Consider the following 13749-nt stretch of genomic DNA (forward strand, 5'->3'; position numbering starts at 1 on the left):
GAACATAGAGTCCAAATCCATTTCAAGCATAAACATATTTATTTATCAATAGAAAGACACATATCAGAGATACAGGGTAGTGAAAAAAACAATAAAATGGGTAATCACATTAATAACCCGGAACCAGAAAAAACAAGTCAGCAGCCTGATGACAAGCATGAGTGCCCAAAACAAATCCTCCAAGGAAAAATTATGCAGAGAAATACTAAATAGTGATGCTTAGAGAACTTCTGCTACACAGTATTATAAATTGCACATAGCCCGGATAATAATATATGGCAATGCCAATTAATGGGCTGGGTGAAAACAACCATTGTTGCAGTGGATTATGTAACCCCCCTTTGTCAGAAAATAATCTGATAGTTGACACAATTGTCCATGTGCACTATATGTAATAGAACGGGGAAATCAGCCTCCATTCACAGCATTGGTTGTGGTATAACATTTAGGCTAAGTGCACACGTACCGGAACTCTCGCGGAAATTACCGCGAGAATTCCGGAATTCCAGTCCGCAGGAAAATCGCATTTTAAATTCCCGCGATTTTCCCGCGGAAAAACTAGCATTTTGCAAGCGTATTTAGCTTGCAGAATGCTAGCGTTCTCCAAGCGATCTGTAGCATCGCTTGGAGAACTGATTGACAGGTTGGTCACACTCGTCAAACATAGTGTTTGACAAGTGTGACCAACTTTTTACTACTGAGGCCGCCTATGCAGCATCAATAGTAAAAGATAGAATGTAAAAAAAAATAAAAAATAGTGTTATTCTCACCCTCCGACGTCCCGCGCATCCGTTCCCAGTAATCCTTTGCGAAAATGCCCGTGATGACGTCCGTTCTCGCGGGATCGCGACGTCTCGCGGTAATTCGCGATGACGTCGCACGAATGACCGCGAGACTCCGCGATCCCGCGAGAACGGACGTCATCGCGGGCATTTTCGCAAAGGACTACTGGGAACGGGAGCATGGAGAGAGGCGGGAAGGCTGCGCGGGACGTCGGAGGGTGAGAATAACAATATTTTTTATTTTTAAATTCTATTTTTTACAGGGATATGGTACCCAAAGCCCGGAGGACAGTCTCCTCTCCTCCGGACTGTGGGTACCATCCGCAAATGTTCTGCTTACTTTCCGCATGGTGTGCACAGCCACATGCGGGAAATAAGCAGGACAATGCATTCCTATGGGTGCGGGATCGCCGCGATTCCGCAAATTAATGAGCATGCTGCGGTTTTTACCGCGACGCGATTCCGCTGCGGTAAAAACCGCAGCATTAGCACAGCATTGCGGAATCCCATAGGAATGCATGGGATGCTTATTTTTCGCGTTTTCGCGGCAAAATCGCGCGGTTAAAACCGCCGCGGAAACGCGAAAAAAACGCCACGTGTGAACTCAGCCTTAGACTGAATCTAAGGACATATAGTACAGAGTCCGTGGAGGGTAAAAAAAATTATCTTAAATAAGCTGAGTAAACATACCCATCATGTCCTTGTGTGTGGCAGGTGCCGGCTTGTGTACCCCTACACGCGTTTTGCGGTATACAACACCACTTCCACGGGGGGCGTGGCTATAGCTGTGAGCGTCCCAGTTAAATGTCTTGGCCTAACATGCTTGTCATCAGGCTGCTGACTTGTTTTTTCTGGTTCCGGGTTATTAATGTGATTACCCATTTTATTGTTTTTTTCACTACCCTGTATCTCTGATATGTGTCTTTCTCTTGATAAATAAATATGTATATGCTTGAAATGGATTTGGACTCTATGTTCTCCAATTTTTTCTCAGTCCCTGGTATCATGTACAATGTGCGCCCTCTAGTGGCTCTCCATATTACAGGTAGGATGTCCCTGGTATCATGTACACTGTGCGCCCTCTAGTGGTCCTCCATATTACAGGTAGTATGTCCCTGGTATCATGTGCAATGTGCGCCCTCTAGTGGTTCTCCATATTACAGGTAGTACGTCCTTGGTATTATGTACACTGTGCGCCCTCTAGTGGTTCTCCATATTACAGGTAGGATGTCCCTGGTATGTGCAATGTGCGCCCTCTAGTGGTTCTCCATATTACAGGTAGTATGTCCCTGGTATCATGTACACTGTGCGCCCTCTAGTGGTTCTCCATATTACAGGTAGGATGTCCCTGGTATGTGCAATGTGCGCCCTCTAGTGGTTCTCCATATTACAGGTAGTATGTCCCTGGTATCATGTACAATGTGCGCCCTCTAGTGGTTCTCCATATTACAGGTAGTATTTCCCTGGTATCATGTGTACACTGTGCGCCCTCTAGTGGCTCGCCATATTTCGGGTTGTATGTCATTAGTCAGAGGTGGCGCTCGCCCGATACAGCAGATATGAGCGCCGCACTCTAGTCTTAGCTGCACCATTACACATGGCTTGATCGCTCATTCTCGGCTCAGGTCCTCGGTCGTTGCAGCTCCCAGTTTTTATGACACTAATAATAGAAATCCAATCCTGAATTACAGACAATACGTCACATATTAGAATCCAGGATTCCTGCATATTTGTCCCCTGGAAAGCTCCATATTCGGCCGTCCTTAGAATATCACTGGTCACATACGTGAAGACACGTACAAGTGGGGCGTCATGGGTGGGTCATGGTAAGGACCTTTACACTAATGACACATAGATACAACTTTTCGCTGTATTTTTGGCTACATATACTCGTTGTTCCTCCTTGTTTGAGGGATGCACATTATGCTGACCGGGCAAGAAACGAGACTGCATGGAGGCGCATATGTTGCAAAATGTTCCCTGATTTTGGTGATCGGCCACGTGAGGAGCAGCAGCACATAAGTATGTGCACATAAATTATGTATGTCAAATTACCTGCCATCCCAAAAAAATTTAACAAGTAGGCTCCCCACATCCTGTTCTTCTGATATTGGGCTCTTGTGGCTTGTAAATTATTTTTGGACACACTGTTTGACCCTGCGAGAATGTTACCCTGTCCCCAAGCTCCAGTTTAAAGAGTTGCTAATTGCCACATGAGCTACTGTGACCCTGTGCATCTGGCCTGGTTGCACCAATGCTATATGCCACCCTGGGTAGAACTCACACCCTAGTAGGCCACATGACTTTGATACTAGTTCAAAAACTTGTTTTCGGCAAATTGTAAGTTTTCATTCTTTTATGTCACATTGCAGTCGAAGATGTGATGAGACGCTGGCGCAGCATCCGTGACCAGTATCGCCGTGAGCGCCAGCAGCGGGCAAGAAGTGGTTCAGGGGCCCACACAAAGCGGAAATATGTTTATTTCGACCACCTCTCGTTCCTCGCTCCAATTACGGATCTCAGACCGTAAGTATAACAAAAACACCATATGACACAAATGCTTTATAGGGCCCGATCAAAAATTTCCTTTTTCTACATTTTATATTTAATCACAGAACTCAGTCTAACATCACTGAAAGGGAGACAGGGTCTGAATCAGAGGCCATCATCGATCCTGTAGGTGGAGGGATTGAGTTGTCTGGCCCATCTTGTGACCTTCCAAGGAGCCAGGCCCAAGTCACTTCTCCGGCTCGACCTGATCCTGCCCTAGAACCTGGGCCGCCACCAGAAACACCAGCACCAGAAACAGAGCCACAACAAGGACCATCAGCTGCATCACCACCCGACATCCAGGATGAACAGGGCAACAGCAGCAGCCCATCTGTTCGGCTAGAGGGCTCCCCCCAGCCTGCTGTGCCATCCAGGCGACGTAGACGAAGGCGTCATATGCCTGCCACTGATACCACGACCAATGTGGATACAGGGGACCAAAATTCTCATAACAGAGTTGCCACTGATGATGGGGAGGAGGAGTACTCACGCAGCCTTGCCCATTATTATTATTATTATTATCCCCCCGCTATTCCCCAGCTTCTCCCCTGTGTCAATCCCTTCACTGGCTCCCAATTGCCCAGAGACTCCATTACAAAACCCTAACCATGACATACAAAGCCATCCACAACCTGTCTCCTCCATACATCTGTGACCTCGTCTCCCGGTACTTTCCCGCACGCAACCTCCGATCCTCACAAGATCTCCCTTCTGTACTCCCCTCTTATCTCCTCTTCCCACAATCGCATACAAGATTTCTCTCGCGCATCACCCCTACTCTGGAACTCTCTACCACAACATATCAGACTCTCACCTACCATTGAAACCTTCAAAAAGAGCCTGAAGACCGACCTCTTCCGACAAGCCTACAACCTGCAGTAACCACCGATCGACCAAACCGCTGCACGACCAGCTCTACCCTCGCCTACTGTATTATCACCCATCCCTTGTAGATTGTGAGCCCTCGCGGGCAGGGTCCTCTCTCCTCCTGTACCAGTTATGACTTGTATTGTTTAAGATTATTGTACTTGTTTTTATGTATACCCCTCCCTACATGTAAAGCGCCATGGAATAAATGGTGCTATAACAATAAATAATAATAATAATAGAAGATGTTATATTGTTTTGTGGCTTCAGTGTCCGCACTGCCCTCCAGTGGTCGTATTCTTAGGTCCTTGAGTTAAAGAGTTTGCGTTGTTTATGTTTATTTCAGAAAACAACGAAACATGAGAAAATAAGAAACTTAGTAATAAATCTTATCTGAGAAATCTACCTTTTTAATTCCCAAATAATGTGAAAGATCTGTGTTCCATGAAGACAGATTCTCCCATTACTGAGATATGAGATGACAGTTGGTGCTTATAAATCTCTATGGAGGGAGAAGCCAGAGCTGATACAGACATTTTCCTGCAAGGTCTCTTGAAACGACATTGATGGATATCCATAGAACATTATGAGCACCGACTGTTATCTCACATCTCAGTAATGGGAAAGTTTGTTTTCACGGAAGACAGAATTTTGAGAAATAATCAGCTGAGGAGACAGAAGTGAATTACTACGATGAAATATATTACAAAGGTTCTTGTTTTCACATTTACTATTGATTTATGAATAAAATAAAATGTAAATTACGGTACGTTTAGAAATGACCAATGACTGATATGTCTTGAAGGTGTATATATAATAATGCCATAAACTGACAATGTTATAAGGTATCAAAGGGACGTAATGTGCAGAGAAGATAGTATGGCGGAGCTCTCATTGAGGCCAGAACTGCGACCATTATGAAATATCAGCTCCATATCCCCCGTCTGCTTTGTGACACCAAATGATGTAATTTACATCTAGACAGAGCAAAAAAAAAAATCTGAGCTCTCATATAAAAAAGTAGGAATAGGAGTAGGGCCTTGTGTTCCAAACTGGAGATGAACGATCTGTCTCTTTCTTCAATCCGAGGTCGATGTTTCATCTTCAGTTGCTCAAAGTCTAAACAGCGAGGATTACAGGACCGTCGTTTCTAGAAATTGTTGGATGGAGACTTCCAGAATGTTAATTAGCAGTATTGGAAAATTGAAAATTAAAATCCATTCAAGTCTACCTATGGGAAGAAACATGGCAAGAGATCTTGGGGCTTCTGCCCTTCCTGAGACTTCTTGGCCTTTTAGACCCTTTATGTCAGGGTCATGGAGCCTCTTAATCATGTTTCGTCTATGTACTGTGTGCCTTTACTTTAGTAAACTTTACGTTCTCTATACCTGAAGTTGTGCGGTGTTATCAAGTCCTACGTGTCTTCTCCTTGTCCACATGCTCAGCTGCCACAGAATCCCGGTCGCTGCCCTTCCCTAGTTCGGGTAGGCCCGGGGCCCCCTCTGCAGGATAGAGGGTTCATATTGCGCCCGCCCAACGCCGTCGTGGTCGGGCGGTGTGGGGGCGTTTTTGGACTGGGCCGCATCTGCGGCTTCAGTTTTCATGACAATTAGTAAATGTCTTCATTAGTAGATAACAAGGTATCAGGACAGGTATACAGGCAGCACAGAAATACATGAGGCAAATGGCGGAACAGTTTATAAACAGAGTGTATGAAACCAGCCTGCTGTCCAGCCTTATAAATGCACCCCTAAGGCAGGGGTGAGAGTCTAAATATCTGGTGGCTGAAAACAAGCACCACATAACCCTTCTTACCAGAGATGTTATCATGAGGGGAATAAAATGGTGGATGTCCTGTGAGGTAATGAGCTTCCCACAATGCACCACTACAGAGCAAGAGACAGAAAGAGAGGAGGGACAAAAAGCTAGTGCCCATAAATCCAGCCACTAGATAGAGCCGGTGTGCTGCAGCGCAAAGGCATTTCTTCTGCGGTGTTGCTATCGGTGTGTCCAGAGCGGGAGGAGAGCGCTGCATTGACAATCCTACACAATGGGCAGCACATTGAACACATTTTTATAAGTGGTCATAAACTTGTAAATAACTCATGAAAGAATAAAGTTACATTAAAACCAAGCACACCATTGTTTTTCTTGTGAAATTCTCAATAGGTTTGATGTGTCACATGACCCTCTTCCCATTGGAAAAAAATAAAGTTGGATCCAAAATGACCGACTTCAAAATGGCCGCCATGGTCACCCCCCATGTACTAATGTGCCACCAACAGGACGTGGATATCACCAACCATTCCCATTTTATTTAGGTGTATCCATATATTATTTTTTGTGTTTCTTTTACACACATGGAAAGTAATCCTTTACAGGATTTTATTTTACTTTCCTATATAGCATTATCTCTTGTAGCCAAAGTCCCAAAATCAAGACCTGCACAGGAGGAGGAAAGGAGCGATTGGTAATGAATCTCACCTGCAGATGCTTCTGTCCAACCTGTAGATCCTCTTGATGGAGTGGCATTGCCAAGGGAATAAAGACTGCTGGATATGCCCGCATTATCCACCACCTGATATGGTAAATCAAGCCAAAATTTGGTCTTCACTGGGGATTTGAATAAAAGAAAAATTTTATTTAAAAATGTATTTAGAATAAAGTTACTATTAGAAGAGATAGAAAAGATATTATATAGAAGGCGTACATGGGACCCCTATAAATATGAGCGGGATCTGACGGTTGTAAAAGGCTGCAGGATTTATATCAAAATTCTGTCTCACAGCCGCGGAGTTTCAGTGTATGTAGAACATCAGTAATAATGACGAGATCAAAACAAAAAACATAAACAGTTATTAGTTTTCAAAAATAATTTTGTTCTTCATGAATGAGCCCATCGTCAACCAAATACAGCGATTACCTGTAGGGATCATGACTTTTGGTTGAGTCTGATAGGAATAGATAGAATTCAGCTTTGTTTCAGCAGATGGGACAGTCTCATTTTTTATGTAGTAACATTTAGTGGGTTTACTGCGTCCTTTCCTTTGTTGTTCTGGTGATGAATTCTCCGTATGCTTTTCACCGATAGAAGATGGGAGGCGCCGGACCGGATCGCAACACCCATCGGACCAAAACCGGACCGCCCCCCGGTGAGTATAATAAAACTCGTTTTTCTTCTCTTTCAGGTTACATTGGGGGCTTATCTACAGCATTACAGAATGCATTACAGAATGCTGTAGATAAGCCCACTGATGGCGGAGCCGGCAGCTGATAGTCGAAAAAATAGGTGACAGATTCCCTTTAATCAGGTGCAACCAACTACAAAGACAACATCTGTAATCCTACACCATATTTTGCTAAATATTTTCCACAGTACAAATCAGCAGTAAGCCCAGTTTTTGAGCTGCAGGGTTCATAGTTTATTCTCAGAAATTGTCCACCCATCTGACATAAGGAAACTTTTTAGCTTTCAGTTCCTGCTCTTTCCCACTACAATGGCGTCTGCGGAGCTGAGGGACGAGCTGAACTGCTCCATCTGCCTGAGCCTCTATACAGATCCCGTATCCCTGAGATGTGGACACAACTTCTGCCGCTCGTGTATTGTGAGTGTGCTGGATGCCCAGGAGGCGGCTGGAGGGTATTCCTGTCCTGACTGCAGAGCAGAATATCCGGAGCGTCCAGCCCTGGAGAAGAACCGGAAGCTGAGGAACATAGTGGAGCGTTTCTCATCTACTCAGCCTGATATGGAGGAGACCAGGATCTTCTGTACTTACTGTACAAAGTCTCCTGTACCGGCTGTGAAATCCTGTCTGCAGTGTGAGAACTCTCTATGTGGTAAACACCTGACAGCCCACAATAAGACGGTGGATCATTTATTAACAGAACCCACTGGCTCTTTTGGTTTCAAAAAATGTTCCCTCCACAAGAAGGCTCTGGAGTATTACTGCCCGCAGGACGCGGCTTGTCTATGTGCGTCTTGCTGTCTGGTTGGCGAACACCAAGGACACCAGGTGGAACTTCTAGATGAGGCTTCTGAGAAGAAGAAACAGAAACTGAGGGAATATCTGGATGAACTAAACCCACAAAAAGTAGATATTCAGACAAAAGTCCAGAATCTGCAGGATCATAAGAGGAAGATCCAGGAGAAAGCCTCCGATCACAGAAAAAATGTCAGTAAGAAATTTATAAACACAGAGGAGCGACTGGAAATGGCAGAAAAGAAAGTGCTAAGTGAGATCTCCAGGCAGGATGAGAAGATTGTGTCCCGGATATCCCATCTGATCAAAAAGCTAGAAATAAAAGAGTACGAACTGTCCAGGCAAATTTGTCACGTGGAGGAGATGTCTCGTGTCACCGACCCAATAAGACTCTTACAAGAAAGTGACATTACAGTATGTAGTTATGGAGGTGATGAGGACACAGGGGGAGATGGTGGAGAGGTCAGTTCTGAGGAGGATCTGGATGAGGTTCTGATCTCACTGACCTTACACCGATCTATGAGGGATATTATCCCCAATGTAACATCAGAGCTCGGGGTCCATGTCCCAAACATAATGCTGGATGTGGACACTGCTCATAGATATGTGAAGATATCAGAAGATCTGAAAACGGCAACAGGTTCAGATAACGAACAGAAAAGACCAGAATCATCACGAAGATTTCTGTATTTCCCCCAAGTGTTAAGTAGACATGGCCTCTCCTCAGGACGACATTACTGGGAGGAAGAGTGGAATAAGATTGGAGGGTGTGGCATCGGATTGTCCTATCCCAGTATAGAAAGGGAAGGACAACAGTCTTGTATTATATATATTGATAAATCTTGGTGTTTGGGTATGTATGGTGATATGTATAAAGTATTTTACCATTCATTCAGATTAGCCCTCAGTGAAAAGCCAACATGTCCGACACTTGGGATTTTCTTAGACTATGAGGCCGGGCGTCTGTCCTTCTATGAGCTGTGTGACCCCATCAGACACTTACACACCTTCACCGCCTCCTTCACTGAACCCCTACATGTCGTCTTCTATGTGTATGATGGGGCCTCTGTTACAATAAGAAGCTGAGGCCGATGTCGTCCTCGTCACATTATAATGGCATTATTCCTTGTCACATGGACACATCTGCATATAGTGAGTTATCAGCAGGACCCTCTAATAATACAATGTATATGGTATTTTCATGGGGTGAGGAATTTTCTATTTTATCTTTTTCTTCCCTCAGAGATCTGATGAAGAATTAATGCTTGAGCCAAATGGTGATATTAATGGGTGAATTGTGCCGACACTGATAATTGTTAATTACTAAAGGTTTACTACTATCTTATAGAGATATTTAGCCTAGACATGTCACAATTTTATGAATACTGAGATCCCCAATGATTTTGAAACTTAAGAGGCTGCAGCATTAGTTTAGGGCAGCCTCCTGCAGATTGGAGCTCCGAACCCCACCGTGCAGCCCATCTTGTGGGGTCCACACTTGCCGGGTTGGATACTTTGATCCATCTCTTTGGTTCCAGGAGATAATTGAGCTCAGCGCTATGGAGCGGAGTTGAGCTCTGCCAAACATTGGAGCCGGGAGGTGGAGGCTGATGTCTTCATATAAGCAAAGAACACAGGACTTTGTAGGATGATAGAAGTTTTAGTTTCAGGCTTCTATATTTCTCTATTGTCAATGTTAAAAAGTAATTAAATAAGAATATAACTTGTTGTCATGGATTTCTCTACTAATTTCCTTCTACCAAATGCTTCCACCAGAAACATTTATAGATTTATGGGAGCACGTGTGATACATCTTCGGGAGGACAATTGCTGGGACCCGACTGACCCCAAGAACAGGGTCCTTTGTATAATCAGATTCTTCTGTATCTCTTATCGATGAAAACTGGAAGTGTTGTCACTTCTCCTGGTAGCAGGATCCCTGTATGTAAGGGAGGTCTCTGACCGAGGGTTGCGTCGTTATTCCTAAACACCGTAGAAATGGATACTTGGGTGGGTGTGTGTTGGTGATTCCCATACATGCACCTGCAGACCGCACGCTGCCGATTTTGGTGGGAAGCCATGATCCAACAACTTAAGGATGACTGAGAGAGACAGCAGTGTGAAAATAAACTTTATTTTACTGGATGAACTTGTAAAACAAATATACAACTGGTCACAGGTATGACACTTTGGTCCTAGTTCTCCTGCACAAAATCGATGTATAATGTTGACTGTTATAACTGGCAGGACTTAGCTTGTGAAGGACTTTACAATTGCACAGCAAGTTTCCCTGGGCACATCCATCCCATAATTATAAGAGTTATGTTGTTCAATGAGTGTCGCTGTGACTTAAGTTCCCCTACACAACCTTACGTTCCTCTTATATAAGGGTCGATCTCTCAGCTGCTATTCCTTTTATGAATGTGTCCCGGCCTGGCCGGTCCTGTATTCCTTCACTAAAACCTCCAGGTACTAGGGCAACCCGTTTTTGATCAAAATGTTTGGCGCCCGATAAAATAATGAAGCCTATATTCATCTCCCATGCATGAACCATTCCATCGGTGTCTACACTCGTGGTCCCGAGCTGTGCGGTTGTTGTAACACCGGTGCCCAATCAGCGCTGGTGTCACGGTCCCCACCTTCAGACAAATCAAACATGAAGAGGAAGCCCGGTAGCAGCTGATCTCTGATTTCCTCGTCATGCTCAATTCGACAGGAAGCGGGGACAGTGATGCCGGCGTTGATTGGCCACCAGCGTCACGTGTCACAACAACAACACGGGAGCCCTGGGGAGAGCGAGGAAAGGCGGGAATGGCGCCAGAATGGAGATGAGTATAGGCTTTATTATTTTAAAAGAGTCAGATGAGGGGTATGAGAAGTTGTTCAAGTAATGGACAACTTCTTTAAGTATTCTCTTTCTATAGGTGACCACCTAATATCATTATTATAACATATAAGGCCTTATTCACTCATTTTCACGTACATTATCCATCTATATAATACAGAAAAAAAGAAGTGCATGAGGAACCAATGATAATAAAAGCAATAGTTTTATTTTATGTACAAAAAAATAATGGAGGGTGGTATGGGAGGGCACAATGGTAAGTGGTGGTTACAAGCCAAGAAGATGGGGCACCATGGATTGGCATAAAATAGCTACTTAGTACTATAGCACAGGTGAATACTCGTTGCATATTAATGAGTCCTGATATTTCAAAAAATATATTTAGACCTGGCTTTTTCATAAGTGTTACCCCATAATATATAGTGTGAGAGCTAGAGATGGTCTAAAGTCTATAATAAAGTGCAAATCATATAAAAAAGAAAAGTCCAGCAGCAATTCAATCATATAGTAACACAATCACATGTAAACAGGTCATATCTGAACCAAAAGATATCAACAATGAGGGTTCAAAATTAGGTTCAGACATAGTAACACCGAGGACAAACCAGATTCCAGTAACAATAACATTTCACAATCAAGCTCAACCCTAAAATTCCTATCATTGCTTTTATCATCATTGGTGTCTTGTGTACCTTTTTTTTCTATATGATATTGCTACACATTTAGCGTGATACATACCATAGTCTTATGTAGGGTATCTAAACTTCATGAAAGAGAACGTATGTATTAATGCTACTAGTTTTGGTACCATAACAGAAGCATGGTACTCACTATAATCTGTGCAGCTGTTCACGTGTTTTTGTTTTTTGCGGACCGTATGTCAGCAAAAAAATCATGGAAACATGGCAATTTTTATTCAAAGTCACAGATCAAAATGACCAATATAAAATTACTGACACCACACAGATGGCATGAATGTGCTGCCTGTATACAGTCCAAGATAAACTGTCCCATAGATAGAAGATATTCCATTTATCTATTCTGTTATCAGTAAAAAAAAATCACTGAGACCTAATGTAGACTTATATAATATGTCATTCACAGTCTGTGGGAAACTATGTAAATGGATATCCTAAAAGGTAGAAGCCGCTCTTACCTGGTTATCCTCCCTATTCCCTCTTACCTGGTCATTCCGCTCACACTTGTCTGGTTATCATCCTCACACTAGCTTAGTTATTCCCTTACATCTAAATAGTTTTTTCCACTCAAATTTACCTGATTATCCCACTCACACTTCATTATCCCATACACATTTAGCTGTTTATCCCCTAATACTCATCTGGCTGGCCTTCTCACATTTACCTGGACATCCGCCTTACACTTACTTGGTTATTCCGCTCACATTTATCTGGTTATCCTCCTCATACTTACCTGGATTATTGAGCTCACACTTACCTGACTATCACACTCACCTGATTATCACACTCACACTTACTTAATTATCCCGCTTGTAATTACCTAATTATCGAGCCACATGATTATCCTTCTCACACTTACATGATTATCCAACTCACACCTCGTTATCCCGCTCACACCTCATTATCACGCTCATGCTTACCTCATTATCCCCCTCACACCTTGTTACCTCGTTATCCCCCTCACACCTTGTTACCTCGTTATCCCCCTCACACTTACCTCATTATCATGCTCATGCTTACCTTGTTATCCCTCTCACCCTTGTTTATCTACCTCACACTTACATGATTATCCTTCTCTCACTTACATGATTATCCCGCTCACACTTACCTCGTTATACTGCTTACACTTACCTCATTATCTACCTCACACTTACCTCGATTTCCCGCTCACACTTACCTCATTATCCCACTCACATTTACCTCATTATCCCACTCACACTTACCTCATTATCCCACTCACACTTACCTCATTATCCCGCTCACATATACCTCATTATCCCACTCATACTTACCTCATTATCCCGCTCACATATACCTCATTATCCCGCTCACATATACCTCGTTATCCCCCTCACACTTACCTTGTTATCCCTCTCACACTTGTTTATCTACCTCACACTTACATGATTATCCTTCTCTCACTTACATGATTATCCCGCTCACACTTACCTCGTTATCATGCTCACACTTACCTCGTTATACTGCTTACACTTACCTCATTATCTACCTCACACTTACCTCGATTTCCCGCTCACACTTACTTTATTATCCTGCTCACATTTACCTCATTATCCCGCTCACATATACCTCATTATCCCACTCACACTTACCTCATTATCCCGCTCACACTTACCTCATTATCCCACTCACATTTACTTCATTATCCCACTCAAACTTACCTCATTATCCCACTCACACTTCATTATCCCACTCACATTTACCTCATTATCCCACTCACACTTACTTCATTATCCCACTCACTTACCTCATTATCCCGCTCACATTTACCTCATTATCCCACTCACATTTACCTCATTATCCCGCTCACACTTACCTCATTATCCCACTCACACTTACTTCATTATCCCACTCACACTTACCTCATTATCCCGCTCACACTTACCTCATTATCCTGCTCACACTTACCTCATTATCCCACTCACATTTACTTCATTATCCCACTCACATTTACTTCATTATCCCGCTTACACTTACCTCATTATCCCGCTCACACTTACCTCATTATC

The 13749-nt window shown here is 43.4% G+C and overlaps 1 protein-coding gene and 1 long non-coding RNA gene across 2 annotated transcripts; both read left to right on the forward strand.

Moving 5' to 3' along the window:
* Positions 1 to 2975: 2975 nt before the first annotated feature.
* On the forward strand, positions 2976 to 4443 carry LOC141050623 (uncharacterized). The gene is made up of 2 exons (XR_012220515.1): positions 2976 to 3308; positions 3398 to 4443. It is a non-coding gene; the product is annotated as an uncharacterized lncRNA (long non-coding RNA).
* Positions 4444 to 7604: 3161 nt separating this feature from the next.
* On the forward strand, positions 7605 to 9336 carry LOC141050624 (E3 ubiquitin/ISG15 ligase TRIM25-like). The gene has a single exon (XM_073547213.1). It carries the CDS (start codon positions 7697 to 7699, stop codon positions 9263 to 9265), a length of 1569 nt encoding a protein of 522 aa, XP_073403314.1. The 5' UTR covers positions 7605 to 7696; the 3' UTR covers positions 9266 to 9336.
* Positions 9337 to 13749: the final 4413 nt, after the last annotated feature.

This window comes from Dendrobates tinctorius, unplaced genomic scaffold (genome assembly GCF_039654945.1).
Source record: "Dendrobates tinctorius isolate UK_male_01 unplaced genomic scaffold, ASM3965494v1 ptg000152l, whole genome shotgun sequence".
Classification (NCBI taxonomy): domain Eukaryota; kingdom Metazoa; phylum Chordata; class Amphibia; order Anura; family Dendrobatidae; genus Dendrobates; species Dendrobates tinctorius.

What these genes read in the sequence shown, in the direction of transcription:
- LOC141050624 (XM_073547213.1), top strand. Translation starts at nt 7,697, where the DNA reads ATGGCGTCTGCGGAGCTGAGGGACGAGCTGAACTGCTCCATCTGCCTG.